At 44.0% G+C, this 20,726-nt stretch overlaps 1 protein-coding gene across 1 annotated transcript in view; it reads left to right on the top strand.

The window, feature by feature from the left end:
* TGFBR3 (transforming growth factor beta receptor 3) overlaps positions 1–20,726 on the top strand; it is a 109,407-nt gene that overhangs the window by 30,483 nt on the left and 58,198 nt on the right. Inside the window, exon 2 of the mRNA XM_075711390.1 lies at positions 7,404–7,588. Coding sequence (XP_075567505.1) covers positions 7,404–7,588 — 185 coding nt within the window. The remainder of the gene's footprint in view (positions 1–7,403; positions 7,589–20,726) is intronic.

The raw sequence follows: 20,726 nt of genomic DNA, 5'->3' as shown, positions 1-20,726 counted from the left end.
GAACAAATCTACAACCTTTGTTACTCCCAAGCTTTTCTGACTACATACTAAGGCAGAAAAGTGATACTGAAACGCACCAAAATTTTGTCTGTCATTGAACTTCCTCCTCTTCCTTACCAAAACCATGGCAGATCAGCAGTGGTATCATTCTGCGTTACACGTGCTGTGTTTTGTCAGAGTTGGAACTGCTGCCATGAGCTGTATAGAACAAGAAAACCGTAACGCTCTCCTCCCCTCCCCAGCCAAATGGTCTGGAAGACACAAAAATAATTCAGCAGTAGATTTATACAAATATAAAATGCTTTGGACAGTAATCTACTTTAGTCTTCCTACTGGCCAGTATGAGGCTCCAATGTACAAATCTTCCTTTCAATATTGCTTCTCTTCCCTGCATCTTATGGTGGTCAAACTTATTCAGAGAGGAAAGTCACGTAATCCAGGAAGAGTCTTGGATGGTCCAGCTCCTTGTTGTTGGTGGTAGTGGTGGAAATGCCTCTCCTTTTCCATGAGGAGAAATGCTGCAGTCTCCTCTATGCCGCTGCCTCTCATCACAAAGCAGCTGTGATATTTCCTACCATCTCATCTTTGTCTTTTCCATCTCTCAGGACATAAGGCTGCTTGCCAGAATTGACTGATCCTGAGCAGGGATGTCTTACTCAAGTGCGTGCTTAGGAGTATGAAGCTGTTTTTTCATGGCCATCTGTAGTAAAAGCTGCTCTTTGTATTAATGGTGGAGGTTGTCCATTATCCTCTACGCCATTTGAATCGCCAGGAATTTGACTTCCCAGGTGGCCTTCTGTGAAGGGGTGTGCAGGAAGGAGTTTAGTAGTTGTTGTTACAGAGTCACCCATACTAAATAAGTAGTAATGACTTGTATTTTCTCTTTGAGTGACAGGCATTGCTTCTCTCTGTAGATTCTTGCTTTCCTCAATCCTTGAGTACAATTTTTTTGGTATAAATGCTTCTCTCAGTGAGAAACCCTTTATGAGAAGAAGGTTGTGTAGGTGGTAACAATTACTCCCCGTGGAACTGTGGCCCTTCGCCCATGCACTTGTATCTTTAGAAATGAGTGTTGAAGGTTATAGGAAGACGTTATTACTAAGTCTGCTCAAGTGCTCAGCAGTGAATCTTAAGCTTTGCAGTTTAAGAGAAAATGTCTTTCCCTCCTCTTGTTTTTACAGAACCCTGTTGTCATTCAGAAGTAGGTTTGAGGATCCTGTCTCTTTTCTTCCTTCTTGTTTCAGTCATCATTGTCACTAGCTGATGTAAAAAAAATGCCCTTAAATTAACCTTCTCCAAAAGAACTTTTGTGAAAGTCTGTCATTTGGGCATACTGAAATGTCTGCTTGGATAATTAGCCTCCTCTAAGACTTGCTTTTCAGTATATAAAGTGATGAATTCTAGCAGGATCTGCAGTAATTTATATTACTTCGTACCTGACAGCACAGAGATCCCTGGTGTTCCTCAAGTGTGGATTTTGAATTTTTTGTCTTGATGTACAATTCCCTAATTCAAAAAATCAATTAGAATAAATATGTGCTGCTTCTAGGGAGTGTTATATCCCATTGGTGTGGCTTGTATCCTCTGGCGTGGTGTATGGGAACCATGCTAACATGCCGTGGAGGCCCCAGCACAGATTCATGCAATTTGCAGGAGCTGGTCACACTTTTCAGCTGACAACACTGTAGAAATCTCCATGAAAATACAACAGAAAGTATATTAGCCTTTACTATTTGAATAAAATCCATCACAGTTTTGAGTTGGTCTTGGGTTCCTGTATTACTCCCTTTAGTGTCTTACTCCCATTTCTGCTACTTTCTTACAGCAGAACACATGTTACTCATTAGTAGCATGGATGATATGGGAAACAAGAATGTTGAAATTGTATTGAATATCTTCCAGATGTTAGTATCAAACAAGGTTGGGTCTGCATTAAGATTTCCTTTAAAATATTCTTATTAATTGGAAGTGGAAAATAATTCGATACTAAACGATTCTCTAGAATTCTAAATTCACTAAACGTTTGCCATCATAAAACATATACGTAATAAGTGGTTCTTATAAAACCGCCTAACCTGCTTTCCATCTTCAAAAGGCTTTGCAGGCATTAAGCAACTAAAATTTGATTGTGGTGAGAGCCAGGATTTGCTAACAAGGTTAAATGGATACATGGTCCGAAGTTAAACAAAAGCCCAACGATGGCTGTGTGCGTGCTTACCCTCTCAGCAGAGAAGGGACTAAAGGCTTGTAGCTGCACTAGGATGTATAAACTGGAGGCTACTTTTGACTCTTGAAGTGCCAGTTTGATGGGGATAGAATCCTAGAATGCTTCGGGTTGGAAGGGACCTTTAGGGATCACCCAGCCCAGCCCCTGCAGCGAGCAGGGACAGCTTTAACCAGCCCAGGGTGCTCAGAGCCCCGTCCAGCCTGGCCTGGGATGTTTCCAGGGATGGGGCCTCCACCGCCTCTCTGGGCAACCTGGGCCACTGCCTCACCACCCTCAGTGTGAAGAATTCCTCCTTTATACCCAGTCTAAATCTCTTCTTCTTTAGTTTAAAAGCATTACTCCTTGTCCTGTCACCACAGGCCTTGCTAAAAAGCTTGCCCCCACCCTCCCTGCAGGCCCCTCTCAGCACTGCCAGGCCGCACTCAGGCCTCCCCGCAGCCCCCTCCTCTCCAGGCTGAGCACCCCCAGCCCCCCCAGCCTGGCCCCGCAGCAGAGGGGCTCCAGCCCTCGGATCATTTTGGTGGCCTCCCCTGGCCCCGCTCCAGCAGCTCCATGTCCTTCTTGTGCTGAGGGCCCTGAGCTGGGCGCAGGGCTCCAGGTGGGGTCTCACCGGAGAGGAGCAGAGGGGCAGAATCCCCTCCCTCGCCCCGCTGCCCACGCTGCCGGGGATGCAGCCCAGGATGGGGTTGGCTTTCTGGGCTGCAAGCGCACATTGCCGGCTCGTGTCCAGCTTTTCATCCACAAAGATGTGATGGGAATGAGATGCAGGAGAGTGTCTGCATGTGTTTGGAGCTGATGAGGCGATCTTGACAGGGGAATTGGATGAACTGTCCCTTAAGCAGCGATGATGGAGTTTTGGCAAGGTGCTGGTGCAGGTGAGGCTGGCAGGAACGCGATGTGGGGCTCGGGGGGAAGCTGGCAGGGCCCGATCCTGGTGTCTGCGCGTGGCAGAGCAGCAGAACGCTAAAGCCCAGGCAGGATGAGGCTGCGGTTTCATGTTGGCTTTCAAATACAAGCAGGCAGTGCGGAGGCGATAAACAATCAGATTAGTAGTGTTATAGAAAGGGCTTTCTGTTTGTTTTTTCAGAGTGGTAAATATGCACTTTGTAGGATTTAAACTACTTAGGGGAAGTAAATAGCTTTCCAGTCAGAGGAAGATGAGCAGGAGGGGTCTGTGAAGGAGCCAAGAAGAGCGGGAGCAGCGAATTTGGAAAGAAGAAAGCTCTTGCTGTTCCCACTGGAGTGACAGTGCCTTGAAGTGGCACCTTCGACTTCGACTGGGCCAGATCTGGAGGTGCAGCAGGTACTGCTGGAAAGAGATGTTGTTAATGAATGTTTAGCAAGTAGCTTAGGCGGTGCTGGATGCGTGCTGCGTAAGAATAGACTGAGATACAGCATAAACGGAGAGAAGGTGGCAGAAGGACCTGTCTCATGTCGTGTACAGGCTGCAAATCAGTGGACTTTGTGATCTAGAAATAAGTTTTCCTTTTGCTTGGCGCTAGCTCCAGGCATGCAAGCGTATGCTGGGCGTGGCATGACACCCAGTTTAATGGTTGGGCAAAGATGCGAATTTCAGTGCATGAAGATTGCTGTTTGGTACGGCCAGCACATTTAACACAAATAATGTTCATGAGAGTCTTGAGTTCCTGGGGAGGGTAGTATGGGCCCAGGACGTAGCTACACACATGCCTGTGTGAAACTTGGCAGAAATGCAACATCTGGAGTAACCCCTCTGTTCCTTACCCCACTGTCATTCCTTGTATGTGGGCAATCGTACCACATATGTGGTCTGAGCACAGTGGAGCCAGCCTCCAGTAGATACTCTGATCTTCGGTTCAGATTTCAAGAGCTGTATCTCCGTCGCTCATGAGGCTGGTCTGAAAGCAGCTCTCCCAAATGCGGTAACTCCCCCAAAATGTTGGTTTCTTACACTGAGCGGCTCAGAGCAACTCAGCGCACCCCTTCCTTCCAAACAGAGCTGGCAGAAGTGGCGTGCCCTGGGCTGGCGGGGCACGAGCCAGCGCACGTCCGGACGCCGTGCAGCTGGACTGGTGTAAGAGTGGTCCTACGCCAGTAAGCCCTGCTTAAGAAGCCGTGCTCAAGAAGCCCTGCTTAAGACTGGTACAGGCGCACGGGCTGGCTGCCAGCAGGGTGACGGGGTTTCTGCAGGAGATCTGGCCTGCGTCCAGCCGGGACGGAGCGCAGGCAGAGCAGGCATGCCTCGGTCTGCCCTTCGCTCCGCAGATAAGCTCAGCGGCGCACGGTTATCCAGGATGTGAACTTCTGCTCCCTCCGGGAGTATTTCCATCTTGCACGTCGAGCAGAACAGAGGGCCTTGAAAGAAGGGCTTTCTTAAGGCGTGCTTGAGGTGCTGGCGAGGGAGGCAGTTACAGACAGCCTGAATGTACCATCTTCTTCATGTGGATGAGCCCTTGTAGGAAGTGAGGGGAAAATCCAGATGTCTTCTCCTCTAATGTGGCAAATTTGTACAGAATAAAGACAAGATGAAGGCTGGAGGGGAGGATTGGTAGATGTACTGCATGGAAATAGGCGTTCACAAGGGAATCCATCTGCTGAGAGGGAGGTATTAGCTCTTTCTCCTGAACCTTTGCTAAGGAAAGTGCGTGTTTTTGTCAGCAGCTCCATTTCTGTCTTGTTCCGAGTCTTGCACCGTGTTCTTCATAGAATCATAGAATCGTTTAGGTTGGAAAAGACCTTTAAGATCATCCAGTCCCACCATTAACCTAACACTACCAAGTCCACTACTAAACCAATTAAGGGTGGAGTAACAATTAATTTCATGTTTCCTGGCTTGGTGGCTGGATTCTTTTTTAATGAAAGTAAAAGTAGGAATCATTAAGGTTGGAAAGGACCTCTAAGCTCATCAGTCCAACCATCAACCCAACACCACCATGCCTACTAAACCATGTCCCAAAGTGCCACATCTACCCATTTTTTGAACACTTCCAGGGATGGTGACTCCACCACCTCTCTGGGCAGCCTGTTCCAACGCTTGACTACCCTTTCCGTGAAGAAGTTTTTCCTAATATCCAATCTAAACCTCCCCTGACGCAGCTTGAGGCCATTTCCTCTTGTCCTATTGCTTGTTACTTGGGAGAAGAGACCAGCACCCACCTCACTACAACCTCCTGTCCAGTAGTGTGTGTGTTATGACAGAAGCATCTTAACAAATGTCAACTCCGTTCTGGTCTGCAAGAAACAATTCAATGAAGAAGCGCTCCTTGGCTCCCAGTTTGTTCCCCAGCCCAAGAAATGCTTGTGGAGTTTAGAAGTGCGTTTTGTGCAGGTCGTGTAAGGTGCTCTGCTGCAGGACTTACACACCAGTGGGTGGGCTAATTGGTTAGCAGGTTCTCTGGTCTGCACTTGTACATCAGGAAAATGAGACCTCTCTGCTGGTTGTGTTATTGTTACAAATTTTAAATATTTCTTCAACCGTTACAAAGGGCAACTTTTTCATAGATTATTTTTTCTTGTTTTTTTAACTGAGTATCATTGCTTGGACTGGTCCCATTTTGTATGTGTATTGTTAAAAAGGAATGAAAAAAAAACCAAATAAACCTCAAATGCTCCAAGTTGGTGGTCAGTGCTACTACCAAGCTCCTCGTCGGGAGAGCAGAAAGTTTGTTTACCCTCTGTACCCCAAGCACAGGCATGCATAATTTATGCCTTGAGCATTGCGTTTAATAAATATTCCTGTTCTGTGGGAGCTGGCAGGATATGTACTATGCACCGGTGGGTTTAAGGAATGGCCCCTTTGGCAGGACAAGGCACGCATGGCCCGAGGCACTGCGGACATCTCCCTGTGCTCAAGGTCTTTGCTTTTTCCAGATAAAGTCTGTTTTAAGATGGACTCTCTGACTTCTAAAGGGCCAGCTGCTAACTGTATCTTGAGTGAACTCTCTTTTTGACCAGCTAATGTAATTAATCAGTGCTAATATAATTAAACATATGTGTACAGCAAAGTCAAATGATCTCTAGTGCTACAATAGCTGGATGCAGACTTCACAAAACCAGACAGAGCTCTGCCATTTGATCAGTTGAGGATTTTCTTCCATTTGGAACTTTTTTCAAAAGAAGCATTTTACTTCAATTGCAGATGTACACTATCTGGAAAAAAAAATTAATGCTTCTAGCTTCTGTTTCTCTTTTATGCCTTGCAGCCTCTGAGCTGACTGCTTCATGTGAGTCTAATTCTTATCTGAGTGACTTTGGTGCGAATTAGGGGTTAAGTCAATTAATGTTCTCGTGTGACCTTCTGAATCAAAAACATACTGTATCTGTTACTGTCAGGGGTGGGTTTGAGCCATTTTGGAAAAGCAGGGCTGCTTTTCATAAATATTTGTCTTGCTTTAGTTTCCTGAGATATAGTTTAAATGTAAACTGCTCTGTACGTTTCAGCTTTTCTGCTATCTTGCTGTATCACATCACACTGTCTCACGTGCTATATAAGAGTATGGCACTACATCATGCTGTGGTGATTATTTGAAAGGGCGTACACTCTGTTTTGGACTAGATATCTGTTATCAGTGTAGATAATTGCTGTCAGACACAAAATAGACTCAGTAAACAAACATTTCATTTTATCATGTGACAGATGCCTGCTGTTTTGTACAATGCATTTGAACAACGTTCGCTATAAATCAGCACTGCTTCCAAAGCAACAAATCCAACTCACCCAAATCCTTCCTGATGTAATTACTTTATACTAGAGATTAACTTTTCATTGTTATATATACATGGTTGCATTTCTCAATGTTTGGAGATAACAATGTTTGACATAAACAAATAATTTACATCTAAGATGAACCAATTCCTCCTACCACTGCCATTGCTTTGTTTTTTCTCCTTTGGGTTTTTTTTGGCTGCTTTTTTCTCTTTTATCCTTGGTTTCCTCCCTGGTAAAGACAAGACTACTTTCAAGTTTGCAATTAATACTTTAAATTTAGACTTTCAGAGAGAAATGAACCAACGAGTTAGCATATTCAGGAGAACTTAAAAGGGCGACGGAAATAAATGTCTTCATTTTGTGGATAATGAACGTGAAGCCTCTGCTTGTGTTCCTCTGGGTTTTGTGACAAAAAGGATGATCGTTATTTGACAGGTGTAATCTATGAATTGCAATTTTTCTCCAAATGATCTGTGTCTTCCTCTGCAGGTCCTGTGCCTAGGAGTGAATGTGTCTTATCGCCTGTTAACAATTCGCACCCAGTCCATGCCTTACTGGAGAGTTTTACAGTCTTATCTGGCTGTGCAAGCCGAGGCACGACAGGCCTGCCGCAAGAGGTGCACGTCCTCAATCTCAGAAATCCCGAGGAGGGTCTTGGCCATCATGAAAGAGAGGTAAAGGGGAAATTATTTTTCATCCAGATCCCTGGCTACAAGTGTGTCTGCAAATGGGATTGTTCTACGTTAATTTGCTGAATAAAGTTACTTCTGAATTGTGAGCAGAAAGACTACAAAGATGCACGCGCAATTTGCATGGATACTGTCCACCAGACATGCTTTGCGTGTCTTATGAGTAAACCCCTTCCCTACCCAGCCACTCTCTCCATCACCTTTCGCAACCACGAAGTATACTTAAGAAAGGTGGCGGGGTGGGCAAAGGAAATAAGAAACAGATTTAGATCTACAAGAGGCCTTTACAGAATTGGCTGTCTTCAAAAGCAGGTCGTTTACCTAAATGTGTTGTACATTAACATAAATACCTTTGGATCCCTGCCATGACCACTATAAACAAATATTGAAGTTCAGATTCTTCTACCCCTGTAATACATCCCTAATGCTTCACTGAGGGAGGACTGCCGTACAGAAAGCAACCGTTGCTGACTATGGTAGTACTTAAGTACAGTCCAATTATTTATGTACGTTGCACTTGGAGGGATTGGCAAGAACTTAAGCTGCTCTGAAAGCAACAGCACAAGAAGGGAATTTTTTGATGTGAAGTTGTGCAGTACTGTTGTTTACTCTCAAAACACATCAAAACAGAGTGCCGAAGTGAAAAGAAAACATTGCATGCCGTGACAGCTGAGCTTCTTAGTTCATGTTCTTACAGTATTACACACAAAAATCCGTAGTACTGCGTCCTGCGAGAGCAACGTGCGTGTACACAATTAGCAGACTTTGTAATGAGAGAACAAAGATGATGATCTACCAGGCGGAAGCTTAGAAAAAGAGCGTCTAAATCTGTGCTGAAAGAACTTTTAAGTAGAGGCTTTTGTAGTGATTTAAATAAAGGCAGATACTCTTGACCATAATCAAAGTCTTTCCACTGGCTTCAATAGCAGCCTTGTTGGGTTTGTGCTGTGTTCAGCTCAATGTGTATTGTATGCATCCATGAAACTTCAGCTGTTGTGTTCGTTTTCAGTATATACACTGTCTGAAATGTCCAGTGTATGATGAAAAAAGTTACTTACTATTTTTTCAGTAGGCATCTCATTGGCTGCCGCTAATAAAAAAATGTCAGGTCTTCTTCAGTTCAACTGTCATGAAACGAATAGAAAAATTACACTCTTTTTTTTTTTTTTGTGGGGCTGGGAATGAGGAACAGATATTTTTATATTTGGGGTTGGTCTTGTTTTTGTTTTTTAAAGCCTTTCTTAGTTTGCCAGGCACTGAGTTATCAGCCTCATGAGCGCACTGTGAATATCTGAAAAAAGTGTAGGTACAATCAGTTCTCTGGGCATGAAAACCAAATTGTAGTTGGAATCTCTATTCCTTTTTTTTTTTTTTACCATAGTTTCTTATGAAAACTAAACGCCTTATCGGAGTCTGCTATGTATTTGTCAGTGCCTCTCTCATCGCTTTTAAATCCATTGGCAAGTCATAGGCAAATTTGGTACGAGGGGTAGATCTCACAAGGTAAGCACAAATTTTGTTGAAAACAGGCAGAAGAGTGCCCTCGCTGTGGGGACACGGTACAGTGGAAACTTGTAACTCCTTAGTTACTAAAGGGTGCCTGGGGATGGGATTAAGCAGGCTACAGCTGGGAGCTTGTACCTCCCCAGAGACCAGAATGAATCAACTGCAAATCGCGCATTTGCATAAACCCAAATTTCCCTCTGGTTCGATGCTCCTAGCACTGCTTGCGTAACAGCGCAGTCTCTGCAGTTGTGTGCACACACGATGCGAGCTACAGTCACGCGTGCACAAGGTTGCAGGCTGTGCCACTACTCGCTAATCGTCTTGACAGAACGATAGAAGATTTAAATATTTGGCTTCGAATAAAAATAGTTGCTGTCTTAGCAGAAAGAGGCTGCTTGTGCCTCCTCTAACGTGCTTACGGGAAGAAAGCAGTTTGCCCCAAGCTGTCTTTTCTGCGTGCTTCTGCGGTACACCAAAGTGTAGGGCATAGAATATATTTCACAATTTGTAGCCCTTGGCCTCCTTCTCCCATCTCCCAACCGGTTTCCAGTCACAGCCCTTGGAGATAGCTGCTCTGAAAACGCACAGGAAGCTGGAGCAAGGCTTGCTGCCGACAGCGTCGAGCGACAGAGTGTAAACAACTTGGAAAGATCAGATTTTACTTACAGGATCAGACTCGGAAAACAAAGCAGAGCAAATGTTATCTTTTCCATTATTGTAAAAACCAACTCCAAGTGGCCTTTTGTCTTAAAGTAGAATGTAGCCATCACCTCAAGTTAAACTAGTTTGATTTACCAGCTGAGGTATTTCCTGTTGCCTGCAAATGCTGATAGCAAAGGTAGAGATCTGTTTGTCCTACAGTAGTTCCAGTACACTCCAGAATAAAACCAGTATTTTTGTTTGACAGTACGTTTGTTAGATTCAGCAACTTCGAAAGCATGTGTAAAATAAATCATGCATTCGTTCAGAGGTTGGCTGCAGTTCTGATAACGTGGAATGCAAGATCTGAAAATGTTTAAGTGAAGGCTTGCTTTGGGGGAGGAGGTCAGGTTTTGTTTTGTTTTTAACCTGCCCTGTGCTAGATGCTGCTAAATTACACATTCCTTACTTGCTGGGAGGAGTGTAAACTTCCCCTAGCAAATTCCTTGGAGGGCTCATGCATTAAACATACTTGTGCAGTTATCCTGGTTCTCATAAATATGCAACATACATGTATGCATTAATTTAACTCACTTTGACACTTGTGTAGAATATATAGATAACAAGCGTTAGCAAATTTAAACATAGGAGGGGTGGCTGCTGCGGGGGGTGAGGCATGGCAGGGGCATGTGTTCCTCCTGTAACGTGCAGGCTTTGCTGTAAAGATTAGTAAGCTTTGGGTGCTTTTTCTTCCCTGTAAACTGAAAAAAATAGGTCTACTGGAAATGTATGGGATTATGTATTCTGAACAAACTTTGCGAAACTAAATTGGTAATTTAGCACTTTCATGTTAAGGCTGAAATCTGGTAAATATCTGGTTGTATCGTGAAATGCTGTAATCACATCTGTGATCTTCAAGGAATTTGTTTGTATTTTACTTCATTAATCCCTGTTGGGGTGGCATCTTATTTGCTGAGACTGTGAAGACGCTTTCTTCAAGTAAGAACCCCAAAAGTTCCAATCTCTTTCAAGTATTTCTTAGAAATGTCTTTTATCACAATTCATATTGGCCATGCTTTATCATAGGAAATAGAATACGGGTGCATGTAATAGCCACAAGTGTTTATATTGAACTTGGCATGAGCAACGCAAGCCCTTTTTGTTTGTTTTATTTGATCAAATATTCCTGGGGAAGTGAGTGCGTGTGTGCATTTCTGTACTGATCTGGGTCTCAGCTGAAAGCCAGGAACTACTGAACTCTTACCCAAAGCTGAAGAGAAGGTTTATTGTGTCTTCACTGCTTCAGTTTCCCAGTTTTTAGAAAGGAGATAGTTGCTTTTTCATGGAGCTGCTTGTTCTGAGAAAGAATTGTTGTTTGTGGAGGCACTTGGAAACTCTAGAGATTTCCACCAGAAAAATGTGTGTAGAAAAACGTAAAAAATACTTTAAGATGAAAGTCACTCCTTAGATAGGTATATTATCAAGTCCTAAATTAATGGAGGATTCTTTTGTGATACCCGTCAGTTGAATTTCCCTGAGCTGCGTCAGGCACGCAGCCACAATTGAAATGGCTAAAGGGGGAGCAGGGGCATATAAAATTAATCTCATGTGAATACTTAGGATTGAATACATGTGAATACATGGAATCGGAGTTCCTGGCAATGGATTCACTATTGTTTTCCTTGACATCCTCATCCTCAATAGCTTTAAGATGTTATGCCTGATACAGATGTTTAACATGTGTTATGTGAAATGAAGGCAGGAAAATCAAGGACTTATCTTTTATTTTTATAATTTTGAGTAACGCCACTGAGGCTGTAATAATTCGACAGACTTTCCCCCCACTGTTTAATCAGCGTTACTTGGCAACAATTTCATAATAAAAAAATATTTTCCTTTGAGAGCAAACCTGATGTTAAAATGCCTGTTAGTTCCTGTGGAGCAGGCTAATTACAATAGCCAGGTACTTACTAGTGATGTATCTCGGGTTCCTCAGCCGACCTACTTAAAAGTCATAAAACGATGGGCAAAATTATTGAAGTCCAATATTTAAGTACTTTCTGAAGAGAACCTCAAAGCTGTAAAAATGGGACAGGAAAAGACTCTGAAACAGTCACCTGATAATGTATTTCTACATCCTGATCTTCGCAGTGCATCCTGAATTCGGGGTAATTCTTCTGTGTCACAATGGTTTTGTATTTTAGGACTATAAAGACCTGGACAATGAGGGTGATGAAAACCTGGTTCATTTTGCCTATTTTTCTACGTATTGACTGTATTTCCCGGTGTGTTCATTTTAACTGTTCCCAGAAGTTTAACACCACAACAGCCTCACCCAAGGCTACGCCAGGGGAAAATGTTTTGTTTCATGCTCAGGCATCCAGAGATCTGGGGACAGCCTTGAGATTCAGCTGTGATAAAGGGGCCACTTTCTGGGCACGGTTTAAACACGCTGACCTGCTGCACCGGGGCCATGGTCAGAGGGGGCCCGGAGGTCTTCTGCTGACAGCAGGCAAGAAGGGAATTCAAGGTTTGTTGTTTGACGGCTGGAATTAGTGAGGTTTTTGTTACCTAGTCATTTGTTTGTTTCCATTTTGTTTATTTCTTCTTCTAAAAGTGCATTTGTTAGAAAAAGTTTCCATTTAGTACCAATCAAATGTACATGTAGGTTGTTTTCTGAGACTTCAGGACCTCAGATACAGTGAAAATAAGGTCAGCTGCTTTTTCCACCGTGGTTTTTACTGCTGAGCTCTCGGTGTCAGCTTGACCAGCTGCTCTAAAACTGACAAGGCAGGCTGGTTTGAATTTGTGAAGCACCCTGCAGCATGGGCTTAATAATCCAAATTAAAATAATTGGATTGTTATCCTATGCGGTCCTAAACTCATACTTAAAAATAAAAGGCTTAAGAATAAAGGGTTTGTTACTTCTGTGAGATTAAACTTTTGAGTAAGACCGCAGTCTTCTCTGCCATTAATATTGGATCTGTGCGCTGCCAGATCACTTGGCCGTACGAATTTGATGTTTCTGGTGAGCTGACCAGAATATGTGGTGCAGAATTTAGGCTGGGAAATAAAGGACATGTTGCTTGGTTTGCCAGGCTGCATTACATTTGCCCTCTGCTCATTTACTGTGGTACGGTGGGAAGCCTATGCTGCTGCATGTGGGTATGTTTGGTACTTCTGGTAGGCCAACGGCCTTTGTTTTGAAGAAAAATAGTTGCTGCTCTAGAAGAAGCTTTCAAAGATAAAACAAAGCACCCTGTCTGTGCCTCCATCAAGGTACAGACCGGTTCTCAACACTGCAAGGGTATTTGGCTGATTTTGCCTCTCCACTTTCTGAACGCCTATGCTTGGCAGCAGTAGTGGGTATCTAACTATGGCAGCAGACTTACAAGTGGCACTGCAAGTACGTGCAGGGTTTTTGGAGCAGGGCTGGCATGGACTACCTAGAGTGAGATGGCTTGAGAGGAGCGGTGCAGGTGGCTACGTTGCTGCCCAGCCTGGCTGGGGATGAAGGAGAGGAGATGGAAGTAGTGGAGATGCTTAATCTTTGTGGAGATGGAGAAGTCTTAAGTTGAGACTTCAGATGACAGGAGCGGTAACTTGGTGGCAAAGGATCTCGTTCCAAATGTGAGAAGGTAAACCCCAAAGACTACAGTGTGGGAGAGGTTTGGTGAAAGTCTGGGCTGAGCTCATCCAGCTTCATGAGTCAAACAATGAGAGGGCGTCTTTCAGGAAAGACCGGCTTTGTCATGTGGGATTTGACACCCGAAGTCCTGTAGCCAGCCAGTTCAATATTGGGAATTGACGAACCGGAGTAGTTTGGGAAATGACTTTTGCCGTTTGGGAAGGTGTTTGACTTTGCAGTTTTGGTGTAACACATACACTATGCTTTGCTCACGCAGGCTTCCCCAGCTGTCAGGGTTTCACTGGGGCTGTAAGTCTTTCCTGGTCCTACGTTACCAAGAAGCAGTACTTTTGTACTTTTTGTGGGCCACTGTGGACATTTTAAGATACCTTCTCTAGATCTGGGTGGGTTTGTAATACTCAAGTTTTCCACAATTTTTGTTGTGGCTTCAACCTCATATGTGGAGGCCAGTTCTCCTGCTGTGCTGAGCCCATCAAGATCAACAGGATCACTTTCACCCTGTTACTGCTTGTTCCTTGCTGATTTGTGGCTCGCAAAGTCATGCAGAGACAACGTTACCGGTCCAACCAGGACCTGCAGAATAGCGGTGGAAAATGAGTTTGGCCACCGGCAAACCTCTCTGTCAGGCTTAAGGCTGACTGCTGCTTTTTATCACAATCTTCTTTGACGGCGTTTTGCACACCAGTTGTAAGAGCGAGGGAAAGGGCCCACATCAGAAGATTGAGCACGGGAAGCCCAGATGAATTACTGCTTCTACCAGCGCTCCGTGCCAGTGAGGTCTCAGAGTCAAGTTGTGAGCGACGCTGTGGCAGACGTACTCCAGGAACACCCTGTATTTGTTGCTTGGAAAGCAGCGGTCCCTCATTGTATGTATCTCTCGATCCTGGGTGTTTTCCAAAGCTCGCCCACAGCCCGTGGTAGCTCCACTGGTTCACCAGGGTGGTTTCACAGGCTGCTGTTACTCCCTGCCCAAAAGCCCTGTCCAGGCTGCCGGACCACTGGACTGCATCAGAAATGAAGCACACAGTAGACCTTATAAAGCCTTAAAGATGCCGACAGCGTGCTCCACAGAAATTGTGATTGTTCAGTGTCTTTCTCGGATGGTGCCATGTCTGCTGAAAGCTGCAACTCCCATGCAGCTAATACACAAAAATGACACTGATGTCTGAATTGCCTTGATTGATGGACGCTGCATTGCCATGTCTTTAAAAAACAAACCAACCAACAGCCACCCCAGCCTCCACTTCTCAAAGAGCCCTCGCAACCCTCTTCCCCCCCCCTTCTCTTTGTTAGCACTTTGAAGCATCTGCGCTTGCATAAAATCCAGCCTTTTTTAACGTGGCTTTTCCATCTTGTTTGCTCTGGACTGCAGTCTTTGTGGGTTGTTTTCAGCCAGCTCAGGATTTGCCGGTCATTGGGTTTGGCAATCGTTTCAAGTTCTGCCCACCAGAACTGCCAGAGGAAGTCATGTGTCGGCCGGAGGAGCCTGTTTGCGCAGAGCCCGCTGTCCTGCAGGAGCAGGGCTGGATGCGTGTCTGCCCTTACAGAGGCAGCAGTGACTTCTCATGGCTTGCAAAGCGCTGTGCAAACCCTCGGTATTTTCCGTTTTTAGAAACGGTGCTGTTTGCTGTGCGCAGAAAGTGAGACCCGCTCTTGGTTTCAGAGCGCTGCGTGGAACGGTGTCTGAAGCCGTGCCAAGGCCCGCCACAGAAGGCTAAAGGGTTCAAAAGGAAAAAAATGTCAGAACGACTTTTCTGATCGCTCTTTTTTTTTTTTTTTTTTTTTTTTTTTTTCAGTTTTGCTGAAACGTTTTGCAGGATTGTAGAGAGAAACAGGGCTGCTGCTGTCTTTACTAGATGGACTCTTCTTCCTCCCCCCCGTCTCACGCGTGTGTAAGCGCGCTGCGCACATGCGCTTGCACGTTCTGTCGGGCAGATGAGTGTGTTTTGATTTTGATCATAAACTCCGATTCACATTCTTGGTCTCCAGCTCCCCCCTCAAAGCTTCTCTCTGACATGCCTTGGAGTATTTATAAATTACTGCTTTGTCTATAGTTACTTTCCCCAAGAAAAGATAATTAAGGAAGTGATGACATTTCCAGGAGTCCCTTTATATCGCAAACTCGATGGGCAGGTTCCAGTCTAGTTTTGGGCTCGTACGTGTGTCTGAGAGATGTTGGAGCAACACCTGTCAGGAGTGGTCATGTTTATGGCGTTCCCTGGAGGGTCTGTTTGAATCGAAAGCTGCAGTTAATGAAGTTGTTCTCCTACAACCTCCCAGCATCGGGGAAAACGTCCAATGTAAATTGTGTGGCGCTTGCTGTGCCTGCCAGCCATGCTCCTGTAGCAGCTGAAAAAGTAAAACCTTGCAGTGGCAAGATGTGAGAAGAGGAGCAAATGTTTTTAAATTTTTTTTGTTTTAATGTAGATCATGCTTTTGATAACACTTATCATATACTCAAGTTTGTGTTTCTCCAGAAGAGTCCCTTATTTTCTCTGTGAGACGTAAACAGAGTTCTTCTACAGTAGTAAAGCTTGTTATTTAAAGGGGAAGATGCGAAAATAGCACCACCGTGAGGTACAAACATCTGAAACTTAAATTGCTTGAAGAAGTTTGAAGGAATTATAGGTAATTTATAGCTGGTAGTGTCTCTCTAACAAGTGCCATGGCAATTTATAATACAGAAATATTTTTATTATGATTGGAGCTCATGCCGTATGTGACAAACATGATGGTGGCAGTAGTTCGTGTCTCTAAATGAGAGGTAATATTTGGTGATGACCCAAATCTCATCAAAGAGGGAAAAGTATTAAAATCTGTCACCTTTCCGGACGTAACCGGCATTCTCTAACCCTGAAGACTGGTTGAAGTCTGGCTCACTCTTGTGTTATCACCCAAGGAAGCAGAGACTTCACTTCTTCTGCACGGACACGATCTGCTAGTGCCTGCAAATATGCAAGTGAAGTTTTGAGGCCTGTTGGGAAATGTGACTCTCCATGGCATTAGTTTTGCAGAGAAGCACAGTGGCACTTGCTTTGTAGGTATCTTTTCAGAACAGACCATTGGCACGTGCCTTCTTTCCTCCACTAACTGGGTTTCAAGTGATACTTGCTATGAGATAAATTGGACACTGAAGATGCACCTGAAGCTATGTGGAAAAATATTGCATGCAAGGAGCAGCAGTTCGGTCTTATGCTGTTAGCTGGAAAGCAAGCCTGTATTTTCTTCAGTAAATCTGTTTTCAAGCAAGAGTCAGCAAGGCAGTGCGGGTAAGAAGTGCATGGAATGGCATCGTTGTGCAAGAAAATACTTACGTGACAGCCTCAGTAATGTCCTCTGGAGGATTTTGTCAGTTTTCATGGCTTTGATTCTGCAAGTGTATACAGATGTGAGTAGTCCTACTTATATGGGTAGGACTAATTAAATGAAAAATTTGATTCCTTAGGGGTTTGGTATTTCTGTTTTTTTTTCCATGTAGTCAGTATCATAAGTCATTCTTTGAAATACTCCCTAAATACTGTTTTGTTTGTACAGAGAGTAAAAGTTCTGATTATTTTTTTGAAATTTGAAAATAGAAAAAATTTGGGAAGAATGAAGACCTGCCCTGGGGGAGTAGAGAGACAATGTGTTGGTTACTGTTACTTTTAATCTTCTGAAAGCAGTTTCCTTTGTGTTTAATTTCTAATATCATTTGTGAGCATATGTATTACAGACACACTTGCACTAACTCTTACTCAGGCCGGTGGTTTACTGACAGTATACAAAGCTGTTTCCTAAATCTGGTGCTGCTGCTTAGGTTTTCTTTTTTTTTCTTTTTTAATGACTCATGCACACATGCTGTTCTTTACCCTGGCTTGGAAAGTAAGAATTTAGTTTTACATGTTTAATGAAAATGTGAACCCCACATTTTACACTTCCCTATGTGACTGTGCCTCTCTAAAAGACACCTGTAGAATGATGTTTCTTTTTTCCGGTCATCTGGATCTATGTGTGGTCTGGCTGCAAAACCTTTGAGGAGAAAATTGGTTTATATGTGGGAGCTTTCAAGTGGCATAACCTTTTGTCCTGCAGTCTTTCCATCATCTATTTCATGTTTGTAATCTTTTCTTGCTTTGTGGAGCCTTGTTGTCTTGGCCTTCTCCCCTTCCCCACCTGCAGCTTTTGAAGCAGTGGGAGGTAGGGTGTTCATCTGTTCAGGATTTACCCTGAGATTTGGAAATTCTGTGCTCAGATTCCAGTTTTGCCATGATGTTCTTACGACACCATGTGCTATGTTACATCTGCATGGTGTTCTGCAGTTGAGATGAGCTGTGAACTGGCTGTGTCTACCGTCAGAGCCTGGCAGAGACGAGGCAGTGCTAACGCTGATCGCTGAACCCACGGGTGGTATCATACTGAGCTATGACTAACGAGACCTGGAGAGAGGCCAGATGGATCGATACTGTAGTGGTACATTAATGCAGCTATGTAATTTTTGTTTGGGTGGCTAGCACCTATCTAATGTGCTGAAAATACAGGCAGCGGAAACTTGCGTTTACCTGGAAAAGCCTGTGTAGATTTGCCCAGAATGCCCCAAATGCATTTAAGGAAAATGGTCCTGGCAGAAGTTTGTCATCTGTCTTTTATCTGTCAGCTTAAGAAGCATTTTCTCTAGGACAGGAGCTGCTTTTTGGTATGTACTCATATATCCTCCAACATAGTAGCGGTCCTCCCGCCCCGCCTTTCTTTTTTCGGGGCATTGGGCACTGTGTTACACAGCTGTCTGGTAATAGTTTAGGGATGGGAGAAGGGAAGAGGAATATAAAATTAAACTTAGTTTGCAGCCCAGCTGCAAAGAAGAGCTTAGATCTGCAACATATGTACAAGTAAGTGCAGAATGGAATATTGTCTGGGAAAATGTTTCCTTTTCACGTGAGTTTTCTACCTTAATTGTTGAAGTAATAGTTAGTCTGATGTGATACCGTTTTGTGAATAGGCCACTTACCAATAGTAGAGAAGATGCTGTACTTGTGGCTTGCAGGAGTGGATCCTGTGCCCTTAAAGAGATCTAAAGCCAACAAGAAATTTTCCCACAAAATGTATAAAAGGAGGACTTTCCCCTTAGGATTCATTATACGGCATGTGAACGTTATTGACATCTACTGATTTATGCAAAGCTGAGCGAAACAGCGTGGTTTTAGGTCTCGAGTGCTGGGAAGCCCGACTGCTTTGTGGAAGGGCAGATGGCACAAATGGTTTCACTTAATCTTTGGGAGCGTGAACGTCTACTTTGGGTCACAGGAGGAATGGGCAAGCGGTCCCAGCCTTGCACTGCTGGGCAGGGGCTTTCCATTGCACGAACCGCGGAGCCTCGCCGGGCTGGTCGTGGTGGGCAGCCCTCGCTCTGCAGGTGCCCAAAGCAGGGATAGCATCTGAAGACTAGGTTTGGTTGGCAGAGCTGAGTGGAAATGCTTGGGCAGAGACTGTCTGCTTTCTTTGCTGCAGCCACAAGTTTTTGAAAAATCTTATTGTTCAGGAGAACTCTAGTTCTCCAGACTATGTAATGCATGAGATAACACTGAAGACATAAAAAACCAGGTTGAAATATATATGCACCGGGAAACCTGGATCTTGTATTATTCAGGTAAATGAGCTAAAGTAGGCAGTTTACACCTGTGTATGATCTCTACATAAAATTTATCAGTAAACTCTTGGGTTATACTTTTAAGGTCATTGTCCCAGAGTAGCTCTAGCACAAGTATGACTTAGCTAATGCAGTTATTACCGTTTGTGTTCCAAAACAGCTCTCCTTGTATAAATCCTCAAGTTTTTTCATTTTATTATTCTCGCACTGTGAAAGTAATACCACTTACTAGTGCAAATAGGACTTTGATAACTCTCCTGCCCGTTTGCCAAGGTATTTGTAGCAGGAATAGCTTTGGTCCTCATTTTTTGATTACCTAGGTATTTGCATAAATGATTAACATCTAACATAATGTGATCGCATTTGGCAGCTCCAGCTTAAAATAACAACTTTGGAACACTAGAAATTAACTGGCTGCATTTTTGTCTGAAGATAAATTATGTGACTGAGCTGTGGGCAGAAATAGTCCAACATTTTCGTGAAGTTAGAAGCGCTATTTTGTAACACCTCCTTGTGTCAGAACTTTCTGAGGCTGTGCGAGCTGTGGTGCTTTCGGAACGGGCACTTCAGTCACTACATTTCCAGTAAAAACGTACCAGCACGGTTGCCTAGTCTTATGCTTTTGAGGGGAAGGTATCACTGGTGCAATAAAATATCAGTTATGAACCAGATGCAAATGACAGTGCCGCCAGGTACTGAGCGGTATGTTTAGTGCCATGCAACATGCCGCTGTACCATACTGTACTCATCTTACACATGGTGTATTCGATAATGTTATAGTGCTAAATTTTACTTGTAATTTGCTTTTTTAGTCTGTTGTCTGGAGCAGCTGAATTACGAATCTGTATGAGGAGATCTAAACGTGCTGTAATTCCATCCTGTTACACAGATCCTCAGCTTGGTCATTTAATATTTAGGGCTAGAAAGGTACCAGAACTTAGACTGGAGGGAGAACTACAGATAATATTTGAATATGCTGCAAGCTCTTAGGCTTTTGTTCTAAGGGACTCTCTTTCATCAGGCGGTCAGATACAACTACTGTGTCAGTGGATGGGCAGGTCAGTTTTCAAGCTGGTTCTGAGGGTAAACCTTAGATCTTCACTGAAGACGGTATGTCCATCTGAGTGCACCGCTTTGCTCTGAGCGTAGCAGGTGCCAAACGCAGGGTGATGCTCCATCCTCACGGAGGGCAAAGGGAGCTTTGCTCAGTTCTCCCCTTCAACACACACATTGGGGCTGCCATTTCTCCTCTGGATCATTAATAATGTGTCTTCATGTCAAAGTGGCCTTCTGGGAACATCATGCATGCTTCGAAATACTTTGTTAGTGGTTGTTGGCACGCATGTGTGGTGCAGGACTTGAAAGTTTTGATTTGTAAGCTCTTTGGGGAGGGAACTGTCTGTGTCTAGCCCAGCGCACCCTGACCTTTAGCCCCTGTTGCAGGACAAATAGAAAAAAAAAAAAGGAGATTTCAAAAACACTTTTCAGTCAAAGGTTTCTGAGAGTACTTCTTAACGAAGAGCGTGCAATCGGCCATAGATCATAGTTGGGTAGTCCTTTATCAACCTTTCTGTTCTCTTGCCTGCTTTTTGATGGAGCCCAATTTTCCAGTCTGGGTGGCAGACCATAAGGGTCAGCAGACTGTGCAATAGTATTCTTTTTTTGTACGGTAACGTAAGGGACCACATCAGTCTCTAGCTTAATGC

This window comes from Pelecanus crispus, chromosome 5 (genome assembly GCF_030463565.1).
Source record: "Pelecanus crispus isolate bPelCri1 chromosome 5, bPelCri1.pri, whole genome shotgun sequence".
NCBI classification, from domain to species: domain Eukaryota; kingdom Metazoa; phylum Chordata; class Aves; order Pelecaniformes; family Pelecanidae; genus Pelecanus; species Pelecanus crispus.
The sequence above is the reverse complement of the archived record's forward strand: the minus strand, read 5'-3'. Positions and strand labels throughout refer to the sequence as shown.